The 23,682-nt window shown below is 49.4% G+C and overlaps 1 protein-coding gene across 1 annotated transcript; it reads right to left on the bottom strand.

Annotated features, from left to right (window-relative positions):
* Positions 1 to 18,806: 18,806 nt before the first annotated feature.
* Positions 18,807 to 19,701, bottom strand: LOC116998861 (olfactory receptor 14A2-like). Its single transcript, XM_033065006.2, is given in 2 exon segments — positions 18,807 to 18,968; positions 18,970 to 19,701. Coding segments are annotated over 2 exon segments (729 nt in total). The 5' UTR covers positions 19,545 to 19,701; the 3' UTR covers positions 18,807 to 18,814.
* Positions 19,702 to 23,682: the final 3,981 nt, after the last annotated feature.

Here is a 23,682-nt window from a genome sequence, read left to right as displayed (position 1 = left end):
TTTATTGGGGACTCATCTTTCATGTGAAGGTACATTGCCTAGCAGAGAAGGAGCTTGGTCCCTCCTCTGCCTGCTGCAGCACTGGCTAGAGCTGGGAGAGGAGGGTGGGTATGTTCAGCACTGCTACTGGAAGAGGGACAGTGCTGGTAGCCCCTCAGAAGGGTCCTGGCTGCTTTGGGGCCTTGCTTTTTCACTGGTTTATGTCCACAAAGCAAAGGCATTCTGAAGGCAGTGCCATCACCACAGCCCTGTACTCATGAGTCCATCAGCCTTCCCCACAGTGAAAGTGGTTAAACCCTTCAACCACTGCAAAACTCAGCACCACTGCAGATCTACAGGAGAACAGCAGTATATCCACAGTGGGCTTCTGAAAACACATTGCCCATTATGTGTCTGGAGGAATCCAAGTGCTTATTTTATTTTGGCTAAAGCCACGCATACAGAGCAATAACAAATTGTCACCAATTTGTACCAAAAGTAATAATTCTCACCAAGTCTACCAATAGAAACAAACATTTAATAATTTATTTCTTAGATAACTGATGGGGATGAAATCAAATGCAAAGAGAAAATATAAATGTAAAAAATTAAGGTGTTGGTGCACACTGATACAGTGTTTCTGCTTTTGGGTTCCGCAGGTGGTTTTTTTCTTTCCTCCTTCCCTTCTTATGGGAACTTTAATTACATTTGCATCTTTGTCCTCTATTTTTAGCTAAGTACTACTGATGGAGTTACTCACACAGTACCCAGGATTTTTCCCATAAGTCAGCTGTGCCGCTCAGCGCATCAGGGAGTAATGTGCAACCCCTGATGCCAGGGTTCCCAATCACAGCAAAGTTTCAGGCGAGTGTTTAAAGTGTCTGCTTGCTGCTGGCTGGTGTCTTGCAGTGCCCCTTCAGCATCACTATCAAGAGTTAATTCAGGTGGGGTATTGGGCTGATGGACTGGGATTTCCAGCTACAAACAGAATTTGGGAAATAGCCTCCAAAATGTTCTAGGATCACACCTCTAAAATGGCTCCGAAGGGCAACAGCTCCAGCATGAGTCATTGTCGTACCCCTGGCTCACTGACATGCACACAAGAAGCCAATCAGTCCAGGCTCTTCACCCCTCTGCTACCTCCTCCAGTTGCCCTCCAGCCTGAAGAAATGGACGAAAACGCAAATGCATCGAGGAAGAAAGACCAGTCGATGGAGCTACCTAAGCCATCCCCCTGCCCGCAGCTGGGAGCAGCCAGCAGGTGGAGGCTGCTGCTCCCTGCTGGAAATGTGAGAGGTGGTGGGGTGGGGAGGGGGTTCCCAAGGAGAATTTTAGCTCTCCACTTTCAACTGTCACTGAGTACTTCATGGAGTCTGGGCTGAGCCAGCTGGAGGTGAAGTGTTGTGATCATGTTCCTGGGAACGCTCTGCTGGGATAACTGCCTAGAGAATGATATTTCTGACAGCCCAGTCCTACCTGCGTCTGCTGGTAGAAGATGGAGGTGAAGAGGTGAATGCCAGAGTTCCTTGGGGATGACAGAGTTGTGGTGTTTGGCTATGCCAGTGGATTCTGGTTATTCCCGCAGTTGTCCCAGCCCCAAGCAAGAACTCCAGTGGTGGCTCTGTGCTGGGTTGAGAATGTTTGCTGGGAATATGCTTGGAATGCAGCATCCCTGGGAAGATCATTTGGTTCCAGAGCTTTTGGGCTTGTCAGCTTTGGGGTTTGTTGGAAAAGTCACTGGAAAGAAGAACGACAATGAAGTTTCCCACTTCAACCCAGCAAATCCTGAAAAGTTCTACAGTAATGTTTATTCTATCATTCCTTTTGGGATAACTTCATCTCCACCCTGCCATGAGCCATTCCTTCATTAATTAGTTATCTGATTGACTGGAGAAATGTTTTCTGATGTATTTATCCCTTTCTGCTTTGGAATTTACAGATGTTCCCTGATGTCATTCCCCTGCCCAAATTCCCTGTAGCTCCTAGCTGGAAAAACCTGGGATAGCTTGGATAGAGATAACATTTTTAACTGAAAGCCTGAGGTGATTGAAAGGGGCCACAAGAATGGTTTGTGTAGGAAAATGGGAATTTGGGGATTAAATCTGAGTTTATCAGTGTAGCATTTTTGAGGAAAAACCTGAGGTGATATTTAGGGGAGACAGAATGCACATTTTTGGGGTAGGAAAGATTTAATCAATACTGTACAGCAAGGAAAACATTGGGGGTAAGTAATTTGGGGGGCAACAGACTGACTGTTTTGGAGGAAAAAAGGAACTTGGTAGTGGTCCAGTAGGGAAAACTTTGGATTCAACACTTCACAAAATCTCTGGGGTAGAGAATGAAAACGTTGGGGGAAAAATGAGGTGATGAGTTACGGGCACATAGGGAAAGTGTGGAGGGACAAATCTTGAGAAAAACTCCATGTTACTAAAGAATTGCTTGGAAGTAAAACTGAGGGAATTGGTGTTGAAAAAGTAGGGGAATTTTGAAGGGTAAAACTTGAAAAGATCTGAGTTCACAATGAGTGTCTTTAGGTAAAAAGGATGTCTTGTTCAAGTTGGGCATCTGGATTAACGTGGGAAGGGAAAAATCCACCCCCAGTAAGAGAGAAAATGTTAACTAATGAAAGACAATGATGTCCCTAAAAGAAGTAGGGAACATTAATTTCTTGCTTTACTAAAACGTATCAAAATGTCTGGAATCAGGGTCTGTATGGAAGCTGGGATTTTCTCAGCCATCTCCAGAGCCCAGCACTGGGCGTAAAGCAATTCCTGGCTTTACAACACTAAAAGTGCAGTACCAGAGGGTTCTTTTATCCCAGGGATTTAGGGGATATTTGACAAAAAGTTCTGGTGGCCCAGATTTGCCTAAGCTTTTAACACTCTCTGAATTCATGGGATCGGGGATTCCAGCATGCACCAGAAAAGTTTTTTCAGGGAAATCCCTTGAGCCCCAAATCTGTGTGAGTCCAGAGCAAAAACCCTTGGGAGCTGAAGGCAACAGGATGTTTCTTGGGAATTTTGAAGTATTTGATGTGTCCTAAATGTCAGGTTTGAATGAAAGCCAGTTGTCCAGGATTGTGTGTTCAGAGTTGCTGGTTGAGGGATGGGCAGGTGTGGATGTGGATTTGTGGGCACCAAGCGTTCCTTGTGTCAGCTTCAGGTCTGGATTGGTGGGAATTGTCAGAGAAAAGAAAGGGGAATGGAAATGCACAGCTGTTCTTGGAGAAATGTTCAGAATGGGAGAAAATAATGTGTGGGACTGCTGGGAGCTCCTGGGAGTGAGGGAAAGGATCCAAGCATAGGAAGTAAAAGTTGTGGAACAGAACCTCAAAATGGGGTGGGGCGGGGGGGGGGCAGGGGGGATGGGCACCACAAGGGAAAGAGGGAAAGAATCCCTGCTCCAGGAATCCAGCAGGAGCCAGGAGAGGAACATTTTCCATCTAACAACTCTCAGTGGAATCCTAGTAACGAAGGTCAAAGGAAACTATTAATTTGTTATTAGGTTTGGAATGAAAGGTGTTCTGTTCCAGAGTGGAATATTCACCTGTTAAAATTCTGTTGCATAAATGAAGAAAGGGAGGAAGCAGCTGGGGAATGAACAGGTGGATTTTTAGTGGATACCTGGAAAGACATGGGAAAGAGCTCTTCGATAGAATGCACCTCATGCGTACTATGCTGGCAGATGAGCTTGCAAAGCCTCTCTCCATCATTTACCAGCAGTCCTGGGACACTGGTGAGGTTCCAGATGACTGGAAGGTGGCCAATGTGACACCCATTCATAAAAAGGGTGGGAAGGAGGATCCTGGTAACTATAGGCCAGTTAGCCTGACCTCAGTACTAGGTAAGGGATTGGAACAGTTTATACTGAGTGCCGTCATGCAGCACTTAGAGGTTGGCCAGGGGATGAGACCCAGTCAGCACGGGTTTAGGAGGGATAGGTCGTGTTTGACCAACCTGATCTCCTTTTATGACCATGGTGGATGCAGGAAAGGCTGTGGATGTTGTGTACCTAGACTTCAGCAAGGCCTTTGACACTGTCTCCCACAGCAAACTCCTGGAAAAGCTGCAACCAGTGGCTTGGACAGGAGCACTCTTTGCTGGGTTAAGAACTGGCTGGATGGCTGGGCTCAGAGAGGAGTGGTGAATGGTACTGCACCCAGCTGGGGATCAGTCCTCAGTGGTGTCCCTCAGGGGTCTGTGCTGGGGCTGGTTCTGTTCAATATTTTATTGACAACATGGATGAGGGTAGTGAGTCCTTCATTAGTAAATTTGCAGATGACACTAAGCTGAGAGCATGTGTCGATCTGTTGGGAGGTAGGAGGGCTCTGCAGAGGGACCTGGAATGTTTGGATGGATGGGAAGAGTCCAGTAGGATGAGGTTTAATAAGTCCAAGTGTTGAGTCCTGCATTTTGGCCACAATAACCCCCTGCAATGTTAGAGGCTGGGGATGGTGTGGCTGGACACAGCCCAGGCAGGAAGGGACCTGGGGGTACTCGTCAATAGCTGACTGAACATGAGCCAGCAGTGTGTCCTGGTGGCCAAGAAGGCCAATGGCACATGGCCTGGATCAGGAATGGTGTGGCCAGCAGGAGCAGGGAGGTCATTCTTCCTCTGTGCTTGGCACTGGTGAGGCCACACCTTGAGTCCTGTGTCAGTTCTTGCCCCTCAGTTCAGGGAGGACATTGTGACTCTGGAGCATGTCCAGAGGAGAGCAGCAAGGCTGGTGAAGGGTCTGGAACACAAGCCCTATGAGGAACAGCTGAGGGAGCTGGAGTTGTTTAGCCTGGAGAAGACTCAGTGGTGATCTTATCACTCTCAACAGTTCACTGAAAGGTCGTTGTAGTCAAGTGGGATTGGTCTCTTTCACCAGGCAGCAACTGATAGAACCAGAGGACACAAGGGAGATATAGGTTAGGAAGAAATTTCTCACTGAAAAAGTAATAAAGTATTGGAATGCTTTGCCCCTGGGGAGGTGGTGGAGTCATGGTGCCACGGTCTGGTTGAGGTGTTAAGGCATGTGTTGGACTTGATGATCTTGGGGGTCTCTTCCAACCAAATCATTATGTGATTCTGTGCTTCTGTGATTCAGGGGCTGATAAATGGCAGCCATGAGAGGCCAAGGCAAGTCTGGCCTTTCTGTCCTGACAGGTTTCTCTGGAAGCAATCCTTGGATATATGGAATTTGGAATGTTGAACCCTAATTTTGACCATGGACATGTGGAGAGAAGGATGGTTCTTTTCCATAGGAAGGCAGGCATGGAGCCCCAGTGCTTCAGGGGCAGATGAGCAGTAGCCACTGCTGGCAAAGGCCAACCAGACCCATCTGTCCTGGCAAGCTTTCATCTGGGAGAAACCCTTGGATATACAGAATTTTGGGGGCAGAATCCCAATTTCAGCCATGAGTGCCTGTATGAGAAAGCCAGTTCTTTCCCATAGGAAGGAAAGCACAGAACCCCAGTAGTTCAGGGCAAATTAGAGGTGGCCACCAGACACCAAGACCAGCCAGACCTGTGTGTCCTGGCAGCCTTTTCCACCTGGGAGAAACCCTTGCATATAGGGAATTTTGGAGGAGAAGTACCAGTTTTGACCATGGATGCCTGGGCAGGAAGGACGGTTCTTTTCCATAGCAAGGACAGCCCAGGACCCCAGTGTTTGAAGACATGTGAGAGCTGGCTCTAAGGAAGCCAAGGGCAACCAGACCTGTTTGTAATGGCAACCTTTTTCTAGGATTAATCTCTGAATATAGGGAATTTGGGAGGCAGAATCCCACTTTGGCCATGGGCACCTAGAGAAGAAGGACAGTTCTTTTGCATATGAAGGAAAGCCCAGAGCCCCAGTGTTTCAAGAGCACATGGGAAGAGACTCTTGACATGCCAAGAGCAATTGGATCAGTCAGCTCAAGCCAACCAGACCTGTTACCTGTTCCCTTGGGTCCATAGAGCCCCGAAGTGTCATAGTAACCCCTTGTATCCATGAGGCCCTGCAGTATCACATTGGTTGTATCATATTGGATCCTTGGTTCCATGAGGCCCGGCTGTGTCACAGTGGACCTTTGGTTCTGCAGTATGAGAATGCCCCCTTGGTCCCTTGGAGCCTCACAGTATCACTCTTGTGCCCTTGATTCCATGAGGCCCTGCAGTGTCACAATGCTCTCCTTGGTTCTATGCTGCCTTGCAGTGTCCCAAAGGTCTCCTTGGTTCCACAGTGTCAGAATGGCCCCTTTGTCCCATGGAGCTCCATACTGTCACTGTGGTCCCCTTGATTCCATGAGACCCTGCTGTGCTACAATGGCCCCAATGACTACAATGGTCTCCAGTGAGACTCTCTACAACTACCTGAACAGAGGTTGTAGTCAGGTGGGGATCGGGCTCTTCTCCCAGGCAACCACTGACAGAACAAGAGGACACAGTCTTAAGATGAGTCAGAGGTAGTATAGGTTTGACACCAGGAAAAAAATTCTTCACTGAGTGATTGGGCACTGAAGTTTCCTGCCCAAGCAGGTGGTGGAGTCACAGTCCCTGGAGGCATTCTAAAAAGACTGGACATGGACTCAGAACCATGGTTAAGTTGGTGAGGTGATGTTATGTCATAGATGGGACTTGATGATCTCAAAGGTCTTTTGCAACCTTGTTAATTCTGTCATTCTGTGTCATAATAGTCTCCATTGTTCCATGAGGCCCCACAGTGTCACAATAGTCCCAGCACTTTCAGAATGGCCCCTTTGTTTCATGGAGCACCACAGAATCAGAATGGTCCCCTTGGTTCCACAAGGCCCCCAGCGTAACAATGGACCCTTTGTCCCATGGGGTTCCTCAGTGCCAGAGTTGTGTCCTTGGATCCAGTGTCAAAAGCCCCCTTGGCTCCATGTGGCCCCACAGTGTCACAATGGCTCTTGTTGGCATGAGGCAAGGAAGTATCAAAATAGCCCCTTGTTTCCATGAGGTTCCACAGTGTCACAGTGGTGTCCCTGGTTCCATGAGGTTCCCCTGCATCACACTGGCCTTTGGGTTCCATGAGGTTCCAAGGTATTATAGTAGATTCCTTGGTTCTGCGAGGCCCCACTGTTGACAAATCTCCAAAATATCAGAATAGGACTCCTTAACACTAATGTGGTGTTAAAGAGGACATCATTCATGCAGGCCTGAGGTCCAGTGTGAGATAACTTCTAACCTTACATGGACATGCACTTATATTCAGTCACTAACTGTGTTTTACACTTCACTCATTTTCATAAAACCTACCTCAAGATCCTAGGTCCGGTCCTTGTTTTTCTGTCACTGCCCCCTTGAGCCAGATGTGTTCTTCTTCTCCTCAAACCATCTTTGCTGGGAAAACAGCCACTGCATGTCTCGTTCCTGTGCTAAAAAAGTGCACAGACACAATAAAACTTTAATGAATCCTTTGGGTATCAAGGCCAAGGCTTTGTGTGGCCAGGCAGAGGCAGGCAGGATGCAGAGCTGTCAGAAAACGAAGCGGCCAGCAAGGTGGGGCAGCTGGGAGATGATGACAGCCTGCAGGGACAGAGGCACAGGGCAGGGACACTGTAGGACAGCCTGGGCTGCACAGGGCACAGGGATGGGCAGCAGCTGAAAGGCCCTGCCAGAGCCAACTCCTGCAGCACTTTGGCCATGGCTGCTGGCCCTGGGCCTGAGGCCAGCAGGAAAGGACAAGTGAGCCTTGCTGTGCTGGGACCTCATTGCCTCCTTGTCCCTGCTCAGTCCTGAAGAGTCACACAACTCAGCTGACAGGAGTGGATTTCATTTCCTGGGCACTTCCTCCTCCTGCCCAGCTCCTGCCCAGCTCTGCCCATCTCCCCTGCCCTCACCCCAGCCCAGCAGCCCATTCTGGGTGTGCCCCATGGCAGTGCCCACTCTGGGGTGTTCCAGCACTGGAGCACTCACCTCACAACCCTGGCTCCCTTCAAGGGTTCAGCAGCTGCTGAGGGACAGAGAGGGAGGTCAGCCTCCACATCACCCCCAGGGCTGGAGCTCAGCATGGCAGGGGAAATGGAGCTTAGTGACAGTGCAGAACTGCTGGTCCTGGCTCCAGGAGATGCCCAGCACAGGTTACCTCTGCTCGCTCAGTGCCAACCCCTCTCTGTCCCCAGGCCAGCACAGCAGCCCTGGGCAGGGGACAGAGGGACCTGGCCAGAGCTGGTGCCTGCAGCAGCAGCTTCCTCTGCATTCCTCCCTGCAGGCACAGAAACACTCCCTTGCTCTTCTCCCTGGACATCCCTTTCCCCAGCTGAGTGTATCCTGGTTGGTAGGATTCATGTAAAGGTGTGGGACCCCATGGAACCAAAGGTCCATTGTGACCTTGTGGGGCCTCATTGAATGCTGGAGGCCTTGCTGACACTTAGAGGCCTCGTTGAATCAAGGGGCTCTGCAGGACCTTGTGGAACCAAGGAGACCCTTCTGCCATTGTGAGTCCCCACGGAACAAAGGGTCCATTGTGATACTGCGGCAAGAGACCCCTGTGGCACTGCAAGGGATCATGGAAACAAGGGACCAGTGTGACACTGTGGAGCCCCATGGAAACAGGAAGCCAGTGTGACACAGCTGGGCCCCATGGAACCAAGGATCCAGTATGATACTACCATTGTGACACTGCAGGGCCCCATGGAAACAAGGGAAAAGGTAACAGGTCTGGTTGGCTTGGCATGACTGGTCCCACTGCCCTTGGCATGTCGAGGGTCTCTTCTTATGTAACCCTGAAACCCTGGGGCTCTGGACTGTGCTTCAAATGGAAAAGAACTGTCTATCTTCTTCCAGGCTTTCATGGTCAAAATGGGATTCCCCCTCCAAAATTCCCGATATGTAGGAATTGCTGCTATTACAAAAAACTGCTATTACAAACAAGTCTGGCTGCCCTTGTCTTCCTGAGGACTGACTCCTATCTGCCTTCCAAACACTGGGGCTGTGTGCTTTCCTTTTTTTGGAAAAGAACTGGCCTCTCCGCCAGGGAAATAGAGGTGAAACTGGGATTCCCATCAAAAATTTCAAATATCCAAGAGTTGCTCTAAGACAAACCTGCCAGGACAAACAGGTCTGTCTGGCCTTGGCCTGTGGTGGCTGCCACTTGCTGCCCCTGACACACTGGTGCTCTATGGTTTCCTTCCTGTGGAGACGATGGTGACACTGTGGGGACCTTGTGGAACCAAGGACATCACTGTGGCACTGCTGGGCCCCATGGTCCCAAGGGCCCAGTATGAAGCATCAGGACTTTGTGGAACCAAGAGGCCATTGCTGCATTCCAGGGCCTTGTGCAGCCAAAGGGCTGTTGTGATCCTGCAGGGTACCGTGAATCCATGGAGACCATTGTGGCATTGCAAGGCCACATGGAATCATGGAGACCATTGTGACACTGTGGGCCCCCACAGAAGCAAAGGGCCATGGTGACCCTGCAGGGCCTCATGGAAGCAAGGGGCCACTGTGACACTGCAGAAGGAAGGAGAACATTGTGACACTGTGGGGTCTCATGAAACCAAGGGGACATGGAATGGCTTTGGATGGTTTTGCTTCCCAGGAGCCACCTGACAGGCCCAGCTGATAATGGAATGTTGAGGGTGGCTTCTCATCAGCCCCTGAAGAACTGGGGCCCTGTGCTTTCCTTCCTATGGAATAGTACCATTCATCTTTCCAGGTGCCCATGGCCAAAACTGATTCTCCTCCAGAAACATTTCCTGTATGCAAGGGTTCTCCCAGACTGCCAAAACAGAGAGCTCTGTCTGGCCTTGTCCTCTGGTGGTCACCTCTCATCACAAGGAAGCCTTGAAGAAAGTATTTGAACAGGTTTGACTACTGGAACATCAATGAATCTATCCTCTAAAAATCTCAGAAGCTCTCCTGATCATATGTGTCTTTTTTCTTCTCTTGGTTTAGTACACATGAAATATTAATTTCAACTAAATAAATTTCTCTCATCACTCTAGCAGTGTTATCTGACACAAAACATCTCCTCTACATATGGATGCAGGTCACCTGTATAAGCAAACAAACTAAAGGGCAAACCTGGGCTGAGCAGCCAGGGCTGGACATGGCTGGGGACAGAGGCTGGCAGTGGCAAATGTCTTGGGCCCCTTCCCTGCTCTGTGCATGCCACCAAGGGCACAGAGCAGCCTCCTCTCTCGGTCACTTGCCTGTTTCCAATGCCTTCCACAGGCGCTGGCCCTGCCCCACAAGGCCTGGGCTGAGTCCTGTCCCTGAACACTCAGCCAGGCTGAGATGGACACTGCTGCTTTCTCTGGCAGGCTCTCTCAGGACAGCCCAGCTCGTTGCAAGCTGTGCCAGCTGCCCTGAGCTCTGTGCAGCACCAAGGGCCTCTCCCCAGCACAGCCCAGCCAGCTCTGGCCCCACAGCTCTGCTCAGCCCAGGGGCTCTGGGCAGTGGCCCCACGGCCTCAGTCCCTGGCAAGGGCACAGCAGCAGCTGCAGCTCAGAGAGGACTCAGCCCCAGCCATGGGCAAGGTGCTTGGCCAAGGCAAAAGGAGGCTCCCTGGGTGCCCTGCTGCCCTGTCCCTGAGCTCCTGAGAGCTCTGCAGCCCTTGCTGCCATCCCATCTGCCCAGGCCAGCACAACAGCCTCGACCTTGGGGCCCTCCAGAGCTGCTCCTGCTCCAGGCCCAGGGCCCATCCCAGAGCTGGGGCAGCCACAAAGCTGTGCCCAATTCTGATCATTCCTGTTCTGATGAGGATGGATCCTCAGCCACTTGGAAAATGCTGATAAATTTTACTTCTCCGGAGGCCTCTTCTTTCTTGAGTTTTTTAAGTGCAGGAATTCAATGACATTGCTTCATAAACATTTTTTTTCAAAACAGCCAAACAGGAAAAGCCCCTAAGAATGATTTAAGTTTTCAATTCTTCTGTGGTTAATTAAATTTATTTCAGAAGTGTATTCAAAGTGAATATACTATATTGAAAACAACATAGAGAGAACTGATATCTCTTGTTTTTTGTTCCTATTTATAGATTTAAATCAGCAATGTCCAGTTGATATTGAACCACAACATTTTTTAATGCAGACTGAATAGATATGAATATCAAGACCCTTCAATGCTGACAATCAATAGCACTTTGTCCCCACCTCCACCCAGCATTTCTCTCATCCAGCACTGGGACTGCTATGGATCAGGAATGGTGTGGCCAGCAGGACCACTGCAGTGATTCTTCCCCTGTGGTCAGCACTGTTTGGGCAGCACCTTGAGTTCTGTGTCCAGTTCTGGGCCCCCAAATTTAGGAAGGACATGGAGGGGCTGGAGCGTGTCCAGAGAAGGGCAACAAGTCTGGTGAGGGGTCTGGAACACAAGTCCAGTGAGGAGTGGCTGAGGGAGATAGGGTTGTTGGTGCTCGTGAAGAGGTGTCTTAGGGAGACCTCATCATTCTCTACATCTCCCTGACAGGAGGGTGCAGACAGGTGGGGGTCAGGTAGTTCTGCCTGGGAACATTGTCAGGACTAAACGATGCAGCCTTAAGCTGAACTAGGGGGAGTTTTAGTCATTAGGACATTAGGAAATACTCTTCACAAAAAGAGTAGTTTGGTGCTGGAATGGGCTGCCCAAGGAGGTGAGTGAGTCACTGTCCCTGAAAGTGTTTCAGGAAAGACTGGATGTGGCACTGAGTGCCATGGTCTGGGTGACAAGGTGGTGGTGGGTCACAGATTGGACTTAAAGCTCTCCAAGGTCTTTTCCAGCCTGGGTGATTCTGTGATGATTGTGACACTGCAGGGCCCTGGGGAAGCAAGGGGCCATTGTGACACTGCAGGGCCTTGTGGAGCTGAGAGGACCATAGTGACACTGTGTATGACATGGCACCACAGAGCCAAGGGGCCATTGTGACACTGTGGGGCTGCATGGAAGCAAGGAGTCCATTGTGACACTCTGGGCCTGTGAATGGCGGCAATCTCTTCTTATGGTCTGAGATCACTCACTGCACAGTAGTGGTGGTTTTAGAGTTCTTATTTTCCAGCTCAAGCACCGAAGAAAGTGTCAGAAGCTGTTTTTTGAGGTTTCCAAGATTTTTTATTCTTTCTTATCTAAGGAATTTTCTCTCTGACTTGCAGCCGTTCATCCTTCAGGTCAGTTGAGGTGCTCTGCCTGCCCTTCTGTTTTTATACTATAAATTACGTACACATTGTTTACAATTAATCTCCAATATATGGCACCTACATTGCTTTGTCCAGTTTTCCCCTAAACCAATCCAGAATTGACACCCTAATCCAAAAGATGGATGACATGAAGAAGAAGACATACCATGCCCTAATTCCTCCAACTTGTGTTCAGACCCCTAATATAAACAATTTTAAAACTTCACTTTTCTACCTTTTGACCCTCTAATTTATACTCTACTTTATTTTTTGCAACTTTGTAATTCTTCATATAAGGATGGTAATTTTTCTCAGGGACTTACATCGAACTCAAAGGAGTTTTGGGCATCTTGCCAAGACATCTGAGCCCCCTGTCCAGATTCCAGGGAAGCCAGGGGAATGTCCTGGGTTCCCACATGGGCCTTCGTGGAACCACAGAGGCTACTGTGACACTGCAGGGCCTTGTGGGACCATGCAGAGCATTGTGACAGAGCAGGATCTCATGCAATGATGGGGCCATTGTGACACTGCAGGGCCCAATGGAACCAAGATGCCATTGTGACACTGCGGGGTCTTGTCGGACAATGCAGAGCACTGTGACAGAGCAGGACCTCGTGTAATGATGGGACCATTGTGACACTGCAGGGCCTTGGGGGACCAAGGTGCCACTGTGACACTGCAGGGCCCAAGGATCCAAGGGACTTGGTGACACCAAAGGATCCCATAGAACTGTAGGGACATTGTGACACTGGGTGGCTCATGGAATCATGGAGACCATTGTGACACTCTAGGGCCTCATGACATCTTGGACACACAGAGCTGTCTGGGAGTGTTGATCAGCAGTACTGTAGGAGATCTCTGCAGAAGGACCTGGAGAGGCTGGATCCAGACACTAAATCCATCAATGTGAGGTTTAACCAGTCCAAGTGCCACGTACTGCACTTTTACCAAAACAACCCCTGCAGTGCTACAGGGGTGTGACAGAGGGGCTGGACAGTGGCTCTGCTGTCTCACAATGGACCCTTTGTTCTATGAGGTACCACTGTCACCATTGACTCCTTGGGTCCATGAGGCCATAATGTTACCAAATCTCCAAATAATCGCAAAAAGACTCCATAATACGAGTGTGGTGTTAAATAGGGCACCATTTATTCAGGCGTGAGATCTAACAGGGGATAACACCTAACCTAACATAGTCATGTGATTCTAAAAGCGTGTTTCTCATATGCTATCTGTGAATTACAACTTATGCATTAACATAAAACCCACTGCAAGTTGCCAGATTCTATCCTCACTTTTTCTATCAATGCACTCTTGAGCCAGAGTTCTTCTGATCTTCAAATCATCCCTACTGTGAAAGAAGACTTTCATAGCCCTATTCCTCTGCTGAAAGATTACAGGCACTGTAAACCTTGAATGAATCCTTTTGGCATCAAGGCCAAAGCTTTGTGTGCCCAGGCAGAGGCAGGCAGGATGCAGAGCTGTCAGAAAATGAAGCGGCCAGCAAGGTGGGGCAGCCGGGGGATGACGACAGCCTGCAGAGACAGAGGTGCATGGACACCATAGGACAGCCTGGGCTGCACAGGGCACAGGGATGGGCAGCAGCTGAAAGGCCCTGCCAGAACCAACTCCTGCAGCACTTTGGCCATGGCTGCTGGCCCTGGGCCTGAGGCCAGCAGGAAAGGACAAGTGAGCCTTGCTGTGCTGGGGCCTCATTGCCTCCTTGTCCCTGCTCAGCAGCCTGGCCGGGGCCGCCCCATGGTGCTGCCCTTGGCATTGCACATCCCCAGAGTCCAGTGGCCCGGGAAGAGCCCTGAGCAATGAGGGAGGGACAGGATGTGCCTTGCCAGGGTCTGGGGCTCAGGCCTTGGCCCTTTGCATTCCTGAAACACATCCAGGTTTGCTGAGCATCAGAGACACCTTTCCCTTGTTTGTTCCCACCTGTCATCAGTGCCTGCAGTGTTCTGCTCTAACTGGAAACTGTGTGTTGGAATCAAAATGCAAGGAATTTTCAGAACATTGGGTCTTTAAGCCAATGCTTAGAATTAAACAGAGTTAAGTAGAGATAGGTTTAGCTTTAGAATTTAAGATACAGAAAAAATAAAGATAGTTACAAAGGTAACAAGAAGTTTTAGTGTAGCAATATAAGTTTATTCATTGTCATATAATCAGCTAAGCACTCTAGGAGCAGTTAATAGGACGAAATATCTTAGTATTGAATTAGAAAAATAAATAAATATCTCTGTTTACAGTGTTTTATTGGTTAAGAAATCCTTAAAAGATCTTTTAAGCATAAGTCTTGAGACTTCTAAGCCATGCTTTGACCCTCTGTTAGACCCTCTGTTAGACCCTCTGCCTGTATAAAAAATAAATAAAAAAACAAAACCACACTTTCTAAAGCAACTCAGAAGTCCGTATGCTTCATTTGGAAAAAGAAAAAAATGTAACATAAAAGCAGTAAGCCTACACTTCAAAAATATGTCATAAAAACAATAAACCCACACTTTTAATACATAACTTCAAAACAAAAGACCCACACCTGCGGACACCTTCTCAGTCATGTCCCTCAGTGGGACCCTTTAAACTTCAGGAAACTTTGGACTTTGAATCTGACTTTGAATTCTTGAGAGGTTTCTTTTCCTCCTTTACCCTATTTTTTCCAACCTGACATCATTATCATCAATTTTCTGCTCTAATTCAACCCTTGGGGAAACTTCTCCTTCATGTTTATCAATAGGACTCACTGAAAGTAAGAAACTTTGTGGACTTTGAATTTGACTTTGAATTCTTGAGAGGTTCCTTCAACTTCCTCTCAGGGACTGATGTTCAGGATCTCTGCCCCAAACTCTGAGGAGGTCATTAAAGTCCTTGTGCTGTGTCTGTGCTGCTGAGCTTGGCTGGGCTCCTGGCACAGAGGAAGCGTCTAGAAAGAGCAACACTGCAGAGAGACAGCCAATATTTCCAAAATATTATTCGGAACTTCTTGGAATCACTAAATATACCATGGGGCTCATTGGGATCGAGCAAGTCCTAACAAACCATTGCTCTGCCTTGATTAGTCTGGTGCAGTTCATTACAACGATTTTCAACTCCAGTTATGGCGAAATATTTCAAAGAGCTTCTAAGAAATACTCATTCCTATTTTAAAAGGTGTATTTTATTACTGTTCTCATCAGAGCAGAGTTGATTGCAGCATTCTGTGATTGATATTGATCCTGGGTCAATGTTTCTCCTTTGGTTTGGTTTTTTTTTTTTTTTTTTTTTTTTTTTTTTTTTTTTTTTAAGCAATCTAAAAGTTTTAATTTCCCCCACTGCAAACAGACACACTTCTCAGGTGTGTGCCAGCCCAAGGTGCCATCAAAACCACTGCAGATCTGCCCTGGGCCGACTGTGAGAGTGGATCATCATCCCAACCTGCACTGGGCCACTGCCAGGGGCTGTGGCCATGGCCACTGCACTGACTCCAGTGCTGGATTTGGGTGCCACAGCAACCGTGAGAAGTTCAAGTTTCCTTGGAAACACTGGGGAGGACTGGGACATACTGGGAACACAGGACATGCTATGGGAGACACTGGAACCTACTGAGAGTGATACTGGGAGGACTGGGACATACTGGGCAACACTGGGAATGCTGAGGGGTAATCTGGGATGGACTGTTGGGGTACACAGAGACACACTGGGACATACTGGGACATACTGTGAGTGATACTGGGGGATATTGGGAGAAACAGGGGACACTTGGAACTGTGGGGAAGATTGGGAGACACTGGGGCGTACTATGGATGACATTAAGGAGGACCTAGAAGGGATCAATTATGTATTAATGTGTACTGGGAGGGACTGAGCTGCACTGGGAGGGCCTGGAGGGGTTGAATGGGCTGCTCCTGCCTCCAACGATCACTGCCTGCAGCCAATCTGTGTCAGGGATCGGGGCCTCAGGGGCAGTGCCCAGTCTCAGCGCCATCTTTTTCTTTTTGCCTATGACTCCCATCATGCCCTACGGTCCGATTTAGCCTCATTGGAGCTGGGACTACAACACCCATAATGCTCCATGTTCCACAGAACCCCCAATGTCCCCCCCCCCATATTTCCCATAAGTGTTCCCCAAGACTCTCCAGGATCCCCAAGTGCCCCCTCAGCGCCCACTCGGGACCCTCCCCCAAAAGCATCTCTGAATTCCCTGAATGCTCCCAACCCCACAGATGCCCTGATAACACAGTTTGGCACCTAAAACTCCTGTCATGCACCACACCCTAATGAGCCTGGTTAGAGCTCCCCAAGCTCCCCGCAAGTGTTCCTGAACAGTATACATTCCCCCCTGAGGACCTCAAGTCATGGTTCCCATGCAAAAGTGTACCCCAAGTGCCTTCCCAGACCCCCAAATTTCACGTCCAAACAACTTTGGGACCACAGCTACCATCATGCTTTGCAGTTCTTCCTATAGAGTGCTGTTCCTGCCTTGACTTCATCTCCCATCATGCACCGCCCCTCACCGAGAGACATTGCAGCTGTGCCCAGAACTCCCATGATGCTCCATGGCTCTATTAAACCATGTTATACCCGCGCCTTCAACTCCCATCATCCCCTGCCCCATAGAGCCCTCTTAGAGCCCCCCAAGACCCTACCCTAACCTCAAATGGCCCCATATTCCCCTCCCTGACCTTCCAGTGGCACTGGGGATAACTGAATCAAGGGTTAATTTTTTTGAGGGAAACAGCCTTTTAAAGAAAAGGGGGTCCAGGAAAGATGGAACCACTTCAAAAAAGAAATGTTGAAGGAGCAAGAGCAGCCTGGTCCTCTGTGCCAAAAGGTGAGCCAGCAAGGAAAATGAATGGCTGGGCATGGAACTCTTTCCAGGAACTAAGTGAAAAAAGAAGGTGCATCACCTTTGGACAGAGGGGGAGGCAATTAAGGAAGTGTTTAAGGGTGTGGTTAGGTTTTCAACAAAAGGAGGTCCCAGAGGACTGGAGGTACCAATGTGAGCCCATCCCCAAGAAGGACTGGAAGGAGGATCTGGGGAACTCCAGGCCTGTCAGCCTGACCTGGGTGCCCAGCAAGGTGAAGGAACAGATCAGCTTGAGTACCATCACAGGGCACCTCCAGGATGGCTGAGGGATCAGAGCCAGGCAGTGTGGATTTCAGTATCTGCATTGATGATCTGGAGGAGTGGATTGAGTCCACCATCAGCAAAATTCAGATGACACTAAGCTGCGTATGAGTGTGTGTCTGCTGGAAGGTAGGAGGGCTCTGCAGAGGGACCTTGAAAGGCTGGATCCAAGGCATAAAGCAAAATGGTGAGTTTTGACAAGTCCGAGAGCTGGGTCCTGTACTTTGGCCACAACAACCCTTGCAGTGCTACAGGCTGGGACAGAGTGGCTGGACAGCGGGCAGGCAGAAAGGGACCTGGGGGCACTGACGGACAGAAGGCTGAACATGAGCCAGCTGTGTGCCCAGGTGGCCAAGAAGGCAAATGGAACTTGGCCTGGATCAGGAATGGTGTGGCCAGCATGACCACGGCAGTGATGCTTCACCTGTGCTCAGCACTGATGAGGCAGTACCTCGAGTGCTGTGTCCAGTTCTGGGTCCCCCAATTTAGGAAGGAAATGGAGGGGCTGGGGCGTGTCCAGAGAAGGGCAACAAGGCTGGTGAAGGGTCTGGAACACAAGTCCTGTGAGGAGTGGCTGAGGGAGCTAGAGTTGTTTATTCTGGAGAAGAGAAGGCTCAGGGGAGAGAAGGCAGGGCACAGTTGGATTTGATGATCTCCAAGGTCTCCAAGGTCTTTTCCAGTATTGTTGATTTTGTGATTTTCTGAAACCACACTTGGAGCAGATGCAGGATGAGCCCTGCGCCTCATCCTGCTATGTCTGTGCCTGCAAGGATGCGGCACCTCTGTGATCTGGGGGAGAGGCCAGGGCTGCAGAGGGGGGATGTTGTTGGCATGTGCATGAGGACGCTCTGGGACGCTGCCCTGGCGTGTCCAGCACAGTGGGGATGGATCAGCCCCTGCTCTGCTGCTCCTTCCCAGGGTCTGCCCCTTGCAGGGACCTTGCAGAGCATCAGCCATGCTGTTTGCCCCCAGCCTGCCCATGGCCAGCCTGGGGCTGCTCACCCTGGGGATTTTCCCTGCTCAGCATTGGCCTGGCCAAGTGTTCTGGAGAGAGCCTGGGCAAGGAGCCTCGAGCCCCCAGGCCCTGCCCTGAGGCGTCAGTGCTGCCCCAGCGGTGCCTGTGGCCTGTCCCTGCTGCATCCTCGTACTGCCACCCCCAGGGCTGTGCCCAGCCCTGAGAGCACTCAGGCCCTGCAGCAACATGAGGGGCAGGAGGGCAGCAGGGCAGTGGCACGGGAGCAGCACTGGCAAGACCAAGTGCTGCTGCTGCTGGGCACAGCTGCTGTGCCAGCACTGATCTGCCCCCAGCTCTGCACAGAGAAATTGCTGCTGCAGCTCCAGGGACGGGATCAAAAGGGGCAACTGTGGAGAAAACTTTTCCAGGACATTCTTCTGTATGTTTAAGCCACCAAGAGCACAGTCCCTTATTGACTCTGTCCGTAGCCACAGGGAAGGTGGAGAGAATCAAAATGGGAAATGGCAGAGAGTATAGCAATTCTTTGTGGACAATACTGGAAATATAAAATAAAGACAAAGAATCTCCAATATGAAACCTACAAAAAGTATCAAATATGACTTTTATTGCAGGTGATTTTCAGAAACTGGCCAGCAGTTTACTGTTTCTTAAGCAATCCAGTCATCAGTGTCTACACTGCAGCTTTGAGGTCCTGGTTCCTCAGGCTGTAGATGAGGGGGTTCAGGGCTGGAGGCACCACCGAGTACAGAACTGACAGGGCAGCATCCAGGGATGGGGAGGAGATGGAGAGGGGTTTGAGATAGGCAAAAAACGAGGTGCTGATAAAGGGAGAACACGGCCAGGTGAGGGAGGCAGGTGGAAAAGGCTTTGTGCCGTCCCTGCTCAGAGGCGATCCTCAGCACAGCCCTGAAAGTCTGCACGTAAGAGAAAACAATGAACACAAAACAACCAAAGGCCAAACAGGCACTAACAGCAAGAAGCCCAAGTCCTCTGAGGTAGGATTTGGAGCAGGAGAGTTTGAGGATCTGAGGGATTTCACAGAAGAACTGGCCCAGGGCGTTGCCCTGGCACAGGGGCAGGGAAAATGTATTGGCCGTGTGCAGCAGAGCATTGAGAAAGGCACTGGCCCAGGCAACTGCTGCCATGTGGGCACAAGCTCTGCTGCCCAGGAGGGTCCCGTAGTTCAGGGGTTTGCACATGGACACATGGTGGTCATAGCACATGACAGTCAGGAGGAAATACTCTGAGCCAAGAAAGAACGCCAAGAAAAAGAGTTGTGTAACACATCCTGAGTAGGCAATGTTCCTGGTGTCCCAGAGGGAATTGTGCATGGCTTTGGGGACAGTGGTGCAGATGGATCCCAGGTCAGTGAGGGCCAGGTTGAGCAGGAAGAAGAACATGGGGGTGTGCAGGTGGTGGGCGCAGGCTACGGTGCTGATGATGAGGCCGTTGCCCAGGAGGGCAGCCAGGGAGATGGCCAGGAAGAGGCAGAAGTGCAGGAACTGCAGCTGCTGCGTGTCTGACAATGGTAGCAGAGGAAGTGGCTGATGGAGCTGCTGTTGGATATTTGCTGTGTCTTGACATGGGGACCTGTTCATGGAGAAAATACAGTGAAGACTGAGAGGAGATACCTGTAACCAAAATCAAAGCCATTTCCTATATATCCTCCTCTGTAACACATACTAACACACTTTAGTGTTTCAGAGTTCTGAGGTTTTCTTTCTGAAGTCCTCCTCTTTCTCTCCTGGATATCAGAAACCCTCAGCATTTTTGCTACACTCAGGAAAAACAGTGAGTTCCCTGAGTGAAGATGTTGAGTGGAGACTGAGGGGAAATGATCCATCACTTCAATCTGTTTGGAGTTTCTCTGGCCTTTCACTTTTCTCAAAAGGAGGATGTTCCCACTCCCATGTTTTCCTCTAACATCACTAGATATTGCTGACAGTTGATGGATCCACCACAGCCCAGCACCATTTTTGTATCCAAGGACTCACACTGTTCATTTGACCACCCCAGCAGAATTTTCATACTCATAACATCTCTGCCTTTTCCAGTGGGTCTTTTAGGTAACACAAAGATGCTCTTGGACAGGTTGGAATACTGGATGGATGGATTTTCAGCTTGAACTGAAATCTCAGAGACACTTCCAAGTTTCCCAATGATGGCATTGGAGTAAGGGAGATCCAGTTCCTTCCCTGGCTGCACTGACAGCATTGCCAACAGGCAGACACTGGGGACAGCGTCACCCTGAGCCAGCTGTTCCCCCTCCCACAGCCTCCAGTGCCGGACAGTTGCTCCCAGCCCTGTGCTCTGCAGAGGGAACTGAGCCCGGGGCTGCAGAGCTGCCCCACAGCTCTGCTGCAGCTCTGCCTGCACAGGAGGGGCTGCACTCCTTGGACCCCTGGCCCTGAGGGCAGAGGCTTGGTTGGAGGACAGGAGAGAGGGGGCTTGTTCAGAGGGGGGCTGCACTGCAGGGCATCCTATGGAGATCTTTAAACTCTCCCTGCCACAACATTTCTGGGTTTTGTTTTCTGTCATTCCCTGACCTTGCCTCTGCATCCTGGAGATTTTCCTCCTGGAGGTGTTTCCCTGTGCCTGATGACTTCCTGCCAGCACTCGCAGACCCCAAATCTCTGTGCACTCTCCTTGGCCCTACAGAACCTGCCTGTTTTGAGGGCCCTGGCTGGGGACAGGTTCTGTTTGCACCTTCTAAAAAGGAAAGGTCTGACTGAGCCTGCTGGGTCCAGCAAAGGGGATGCCTGTGCTGTCCATGGGCAGAGGAATGGCTGAAAGCACTTTAGGAAACTCCTGTAGACTTACAGAGCACCCAAAGCTACAATTCTGGTCTCTCAGATATGTGTCAAAATTAAGAATTTTATTCTATTTTATCTTTTGTATTGCACAGGAGAAGGAATTTGAAAACAATCTTAGAAAATTCCTTGTCTTTATAAAAATGTTCATTTGAAAATATTCTGGAAAGTGAGCTGAAGCTCACAACTTCTCCTTCTCTACACCAGAGATACTCTGAGTTGTACTTACAGAATCTGTTGACAGTGGGATGTTTCAGCTTTGGGAGATCACTCCAGAAGCTGCATATGCATTGTCCTGCAGCCAGAGGCTTCCTGTGTCAAGGGCTGGGAGTGATTCTTCCCCAGTCACTTCTGAGCATCTTCCCAGCCCTAACATATTAAAGGTCTTTGTGTCTCTGTGCCGTGTCCGGGATGGCTGCAGACACTGCCACAGCCCTGATGGGCTGGAAGAAGAGCTGCTCATCAAGAAAAATGTCTTTTTGAAGCTCTTCTTGGTTTCCAAGGGCTCCTTCCATGCCAGGAACCCAGCTCAGCTCAGCAGCACAGACACAGCACAAGGACTTTAATGACCCTCTCTGGGCTTTGGTCTTGTTTACATCAGACATTACACACTGAGTGTTCAGAAAACTTCTCAGGAACTCAAAGTGAGATTGAAACACTGAATTTTTGTAAAGTTTTAATGGGTCACACTGAGGGGACACAACAAAGCGTCCCCAGATTCCAGTTAGAGCAGAACACTGGTAGCAGTGAAGACAGGTGGGGACAAACAAGGAAAAGATGCCTCTGATGCTGAGCAAACCTGGATACATTTCATTAATCCAAATGGCCAAGCCCCATGAAACAAAGGGGCCATTCTGACAGTGCCAGGCCTCATGGAATGAAGGGGCCAATTATGCCCAACAGAGCTTCATGGAACCAAAGACCCATTGTGACACTGCAGGGCCTCAAGGAACAACAAAGACTATTGTGACTCTTTGGGACCCACTGGATCCAGGGGGCCATTGTGACATTGCAGGGACTTGTTTAACCAAGGGGCCATTTTAGCACAGCAAGACCTCGTAGAATGAAGGGGACCACAGTGACAGTGTGGGGCTCCATGAGATGAAGGGTCTATTCTGACACCAAGGGTCTATTCTGGAACCAAGGAGACCATTGTGACACTACAGGGCACCATGGAACCAAGGAAACCATTTTGAAACAGTGGGAACTCATAGAACCATGGAGACCATGATGATACTTTGAGGCCTCATCCAACCTAAGGACCATTGTGGCTCTGCAGAGACTCATGGAACCAAGGGCACAATAGTGACACTGTGAAGCTCCAAGGGACCAAGGGGGCATTCTGACATGGCAGAACCAAGGGGACATTGTGACACTGTGGGGACTCATAGAACCAATGGTCTATTGTGACATTGCAGAGCCTTATGGAATCATGGAGACAACTGTGACACAACAGGCCTCATTGAACAAAGGGACATTGTGACACTTTGCAGCCCCATGGAACCAAGGAGTCCATTGTGACATTACAGGGCCTTGTAGGGCCAAGGGGCAATTGTGGCACTGTGTGACACTGTTACGCGTGGATGTGGGGGTTTAGATAAGTTCCTGAACTTTGTTCAGCCCTCTGACAGCAGGCAGTATCTTTATTGAGGTGGCGAGCACCTCAAAACACACTCTTGTTTGCAAGTTATTTAATAATGGCTGATTCTGTCTCCAATAGAATTAATTATTTATTTAAATAGAAAGGAAACTAACAATCATAAGACTTAAAACAAACTAATACTACACAGGAATAAAGACAAAAAGAGACTTCTAGCAGATATATACAACATGAGGTTAAAGGTAGCTATTAATGTTACAGCTAACGAAGAAATAATATAAATTAGGATTCAATGTATCTTACTTTCCAGATGTTGGTGAGGTCTCATGTCGAGATCCTTTCCCTCAATCCTCAGGGAAGTAACCACAGAATCTGTGTCCAAACTACAAGACGTCCTTTACATCTTCAGGGTGTGCGTGTAGTGGCTTCTGCCTCTTTAATAACTTGTATGTCTTTTATAGTTCGTAAGAAAGTGTCTCTCAGTCAAGGATATTTCTTTTTTCTCTTCCCACATCTCCTCTTCAGACTAAGATGTTGATTCTTAGCTGAGGCCTGAGTCCTTTTGGTTCCAGAAATGACGCCTTGCTGGGCCTCTCAGCCCGGGTTATCTCTTTATGCACTGACAGTCTGTTGTAGAGGTGGCTAGGCATCCTGCCACAGGAACCATGGAACCAAAGAAACCCTTGTAACACCGCAAGGCCTCATGGAAGCAAGGGGCCATTGTGTCCTTGTGCAGTCCCATGAAAGCAAGGGAACAATTCTGACACTGCAAGGCAACATGGAAGAAAGGGACCATTGTGGCACATCTGGACCCCATGGAAACAAGGGGCCAGTGTGACACAGAGAAGCCTCATGGATCCAAGGGAACAGGTAACAGTTCTGGTTGACTTGGCCTGACTGGTCCAACTGTCCTTGGCATGTCAAGGGTCTCTTCTCATATGCCTCTGAAACACTGGGTCTGTGGGCTTTCCTTCAAATGGAAAAGAACTGTCCTTCTTATCCAGGTACAGATGGCTGAAATAGGATTCCCCTTACAAAATTCCCTATATCCAGGGATTGCTCCCCGACAAAAGCTGCCATTGCCAACAAGTCTGGCTGCCCTTGTCTTCCTGAGGGCTGGCTCTCACC

Source organism: Catharus ustulatus, chromosome 7, assembly GCF_009819885.2.
Source record: "Catharus ustulatus isolate bCatUst1 chromosome 7, bCatUst1.pri.v2, whole genome shotgun sequence".
Taxonomy (NCBI): domain Eukaryota; kingdom Metazoa; phylum Chordata; class Aves; order Passeriformes; family Turdidae; genus Catharus; species Catharus ustulatus.
This window is presented reverse-complemented; position numbering and strand designations above follow the sequence as displayed.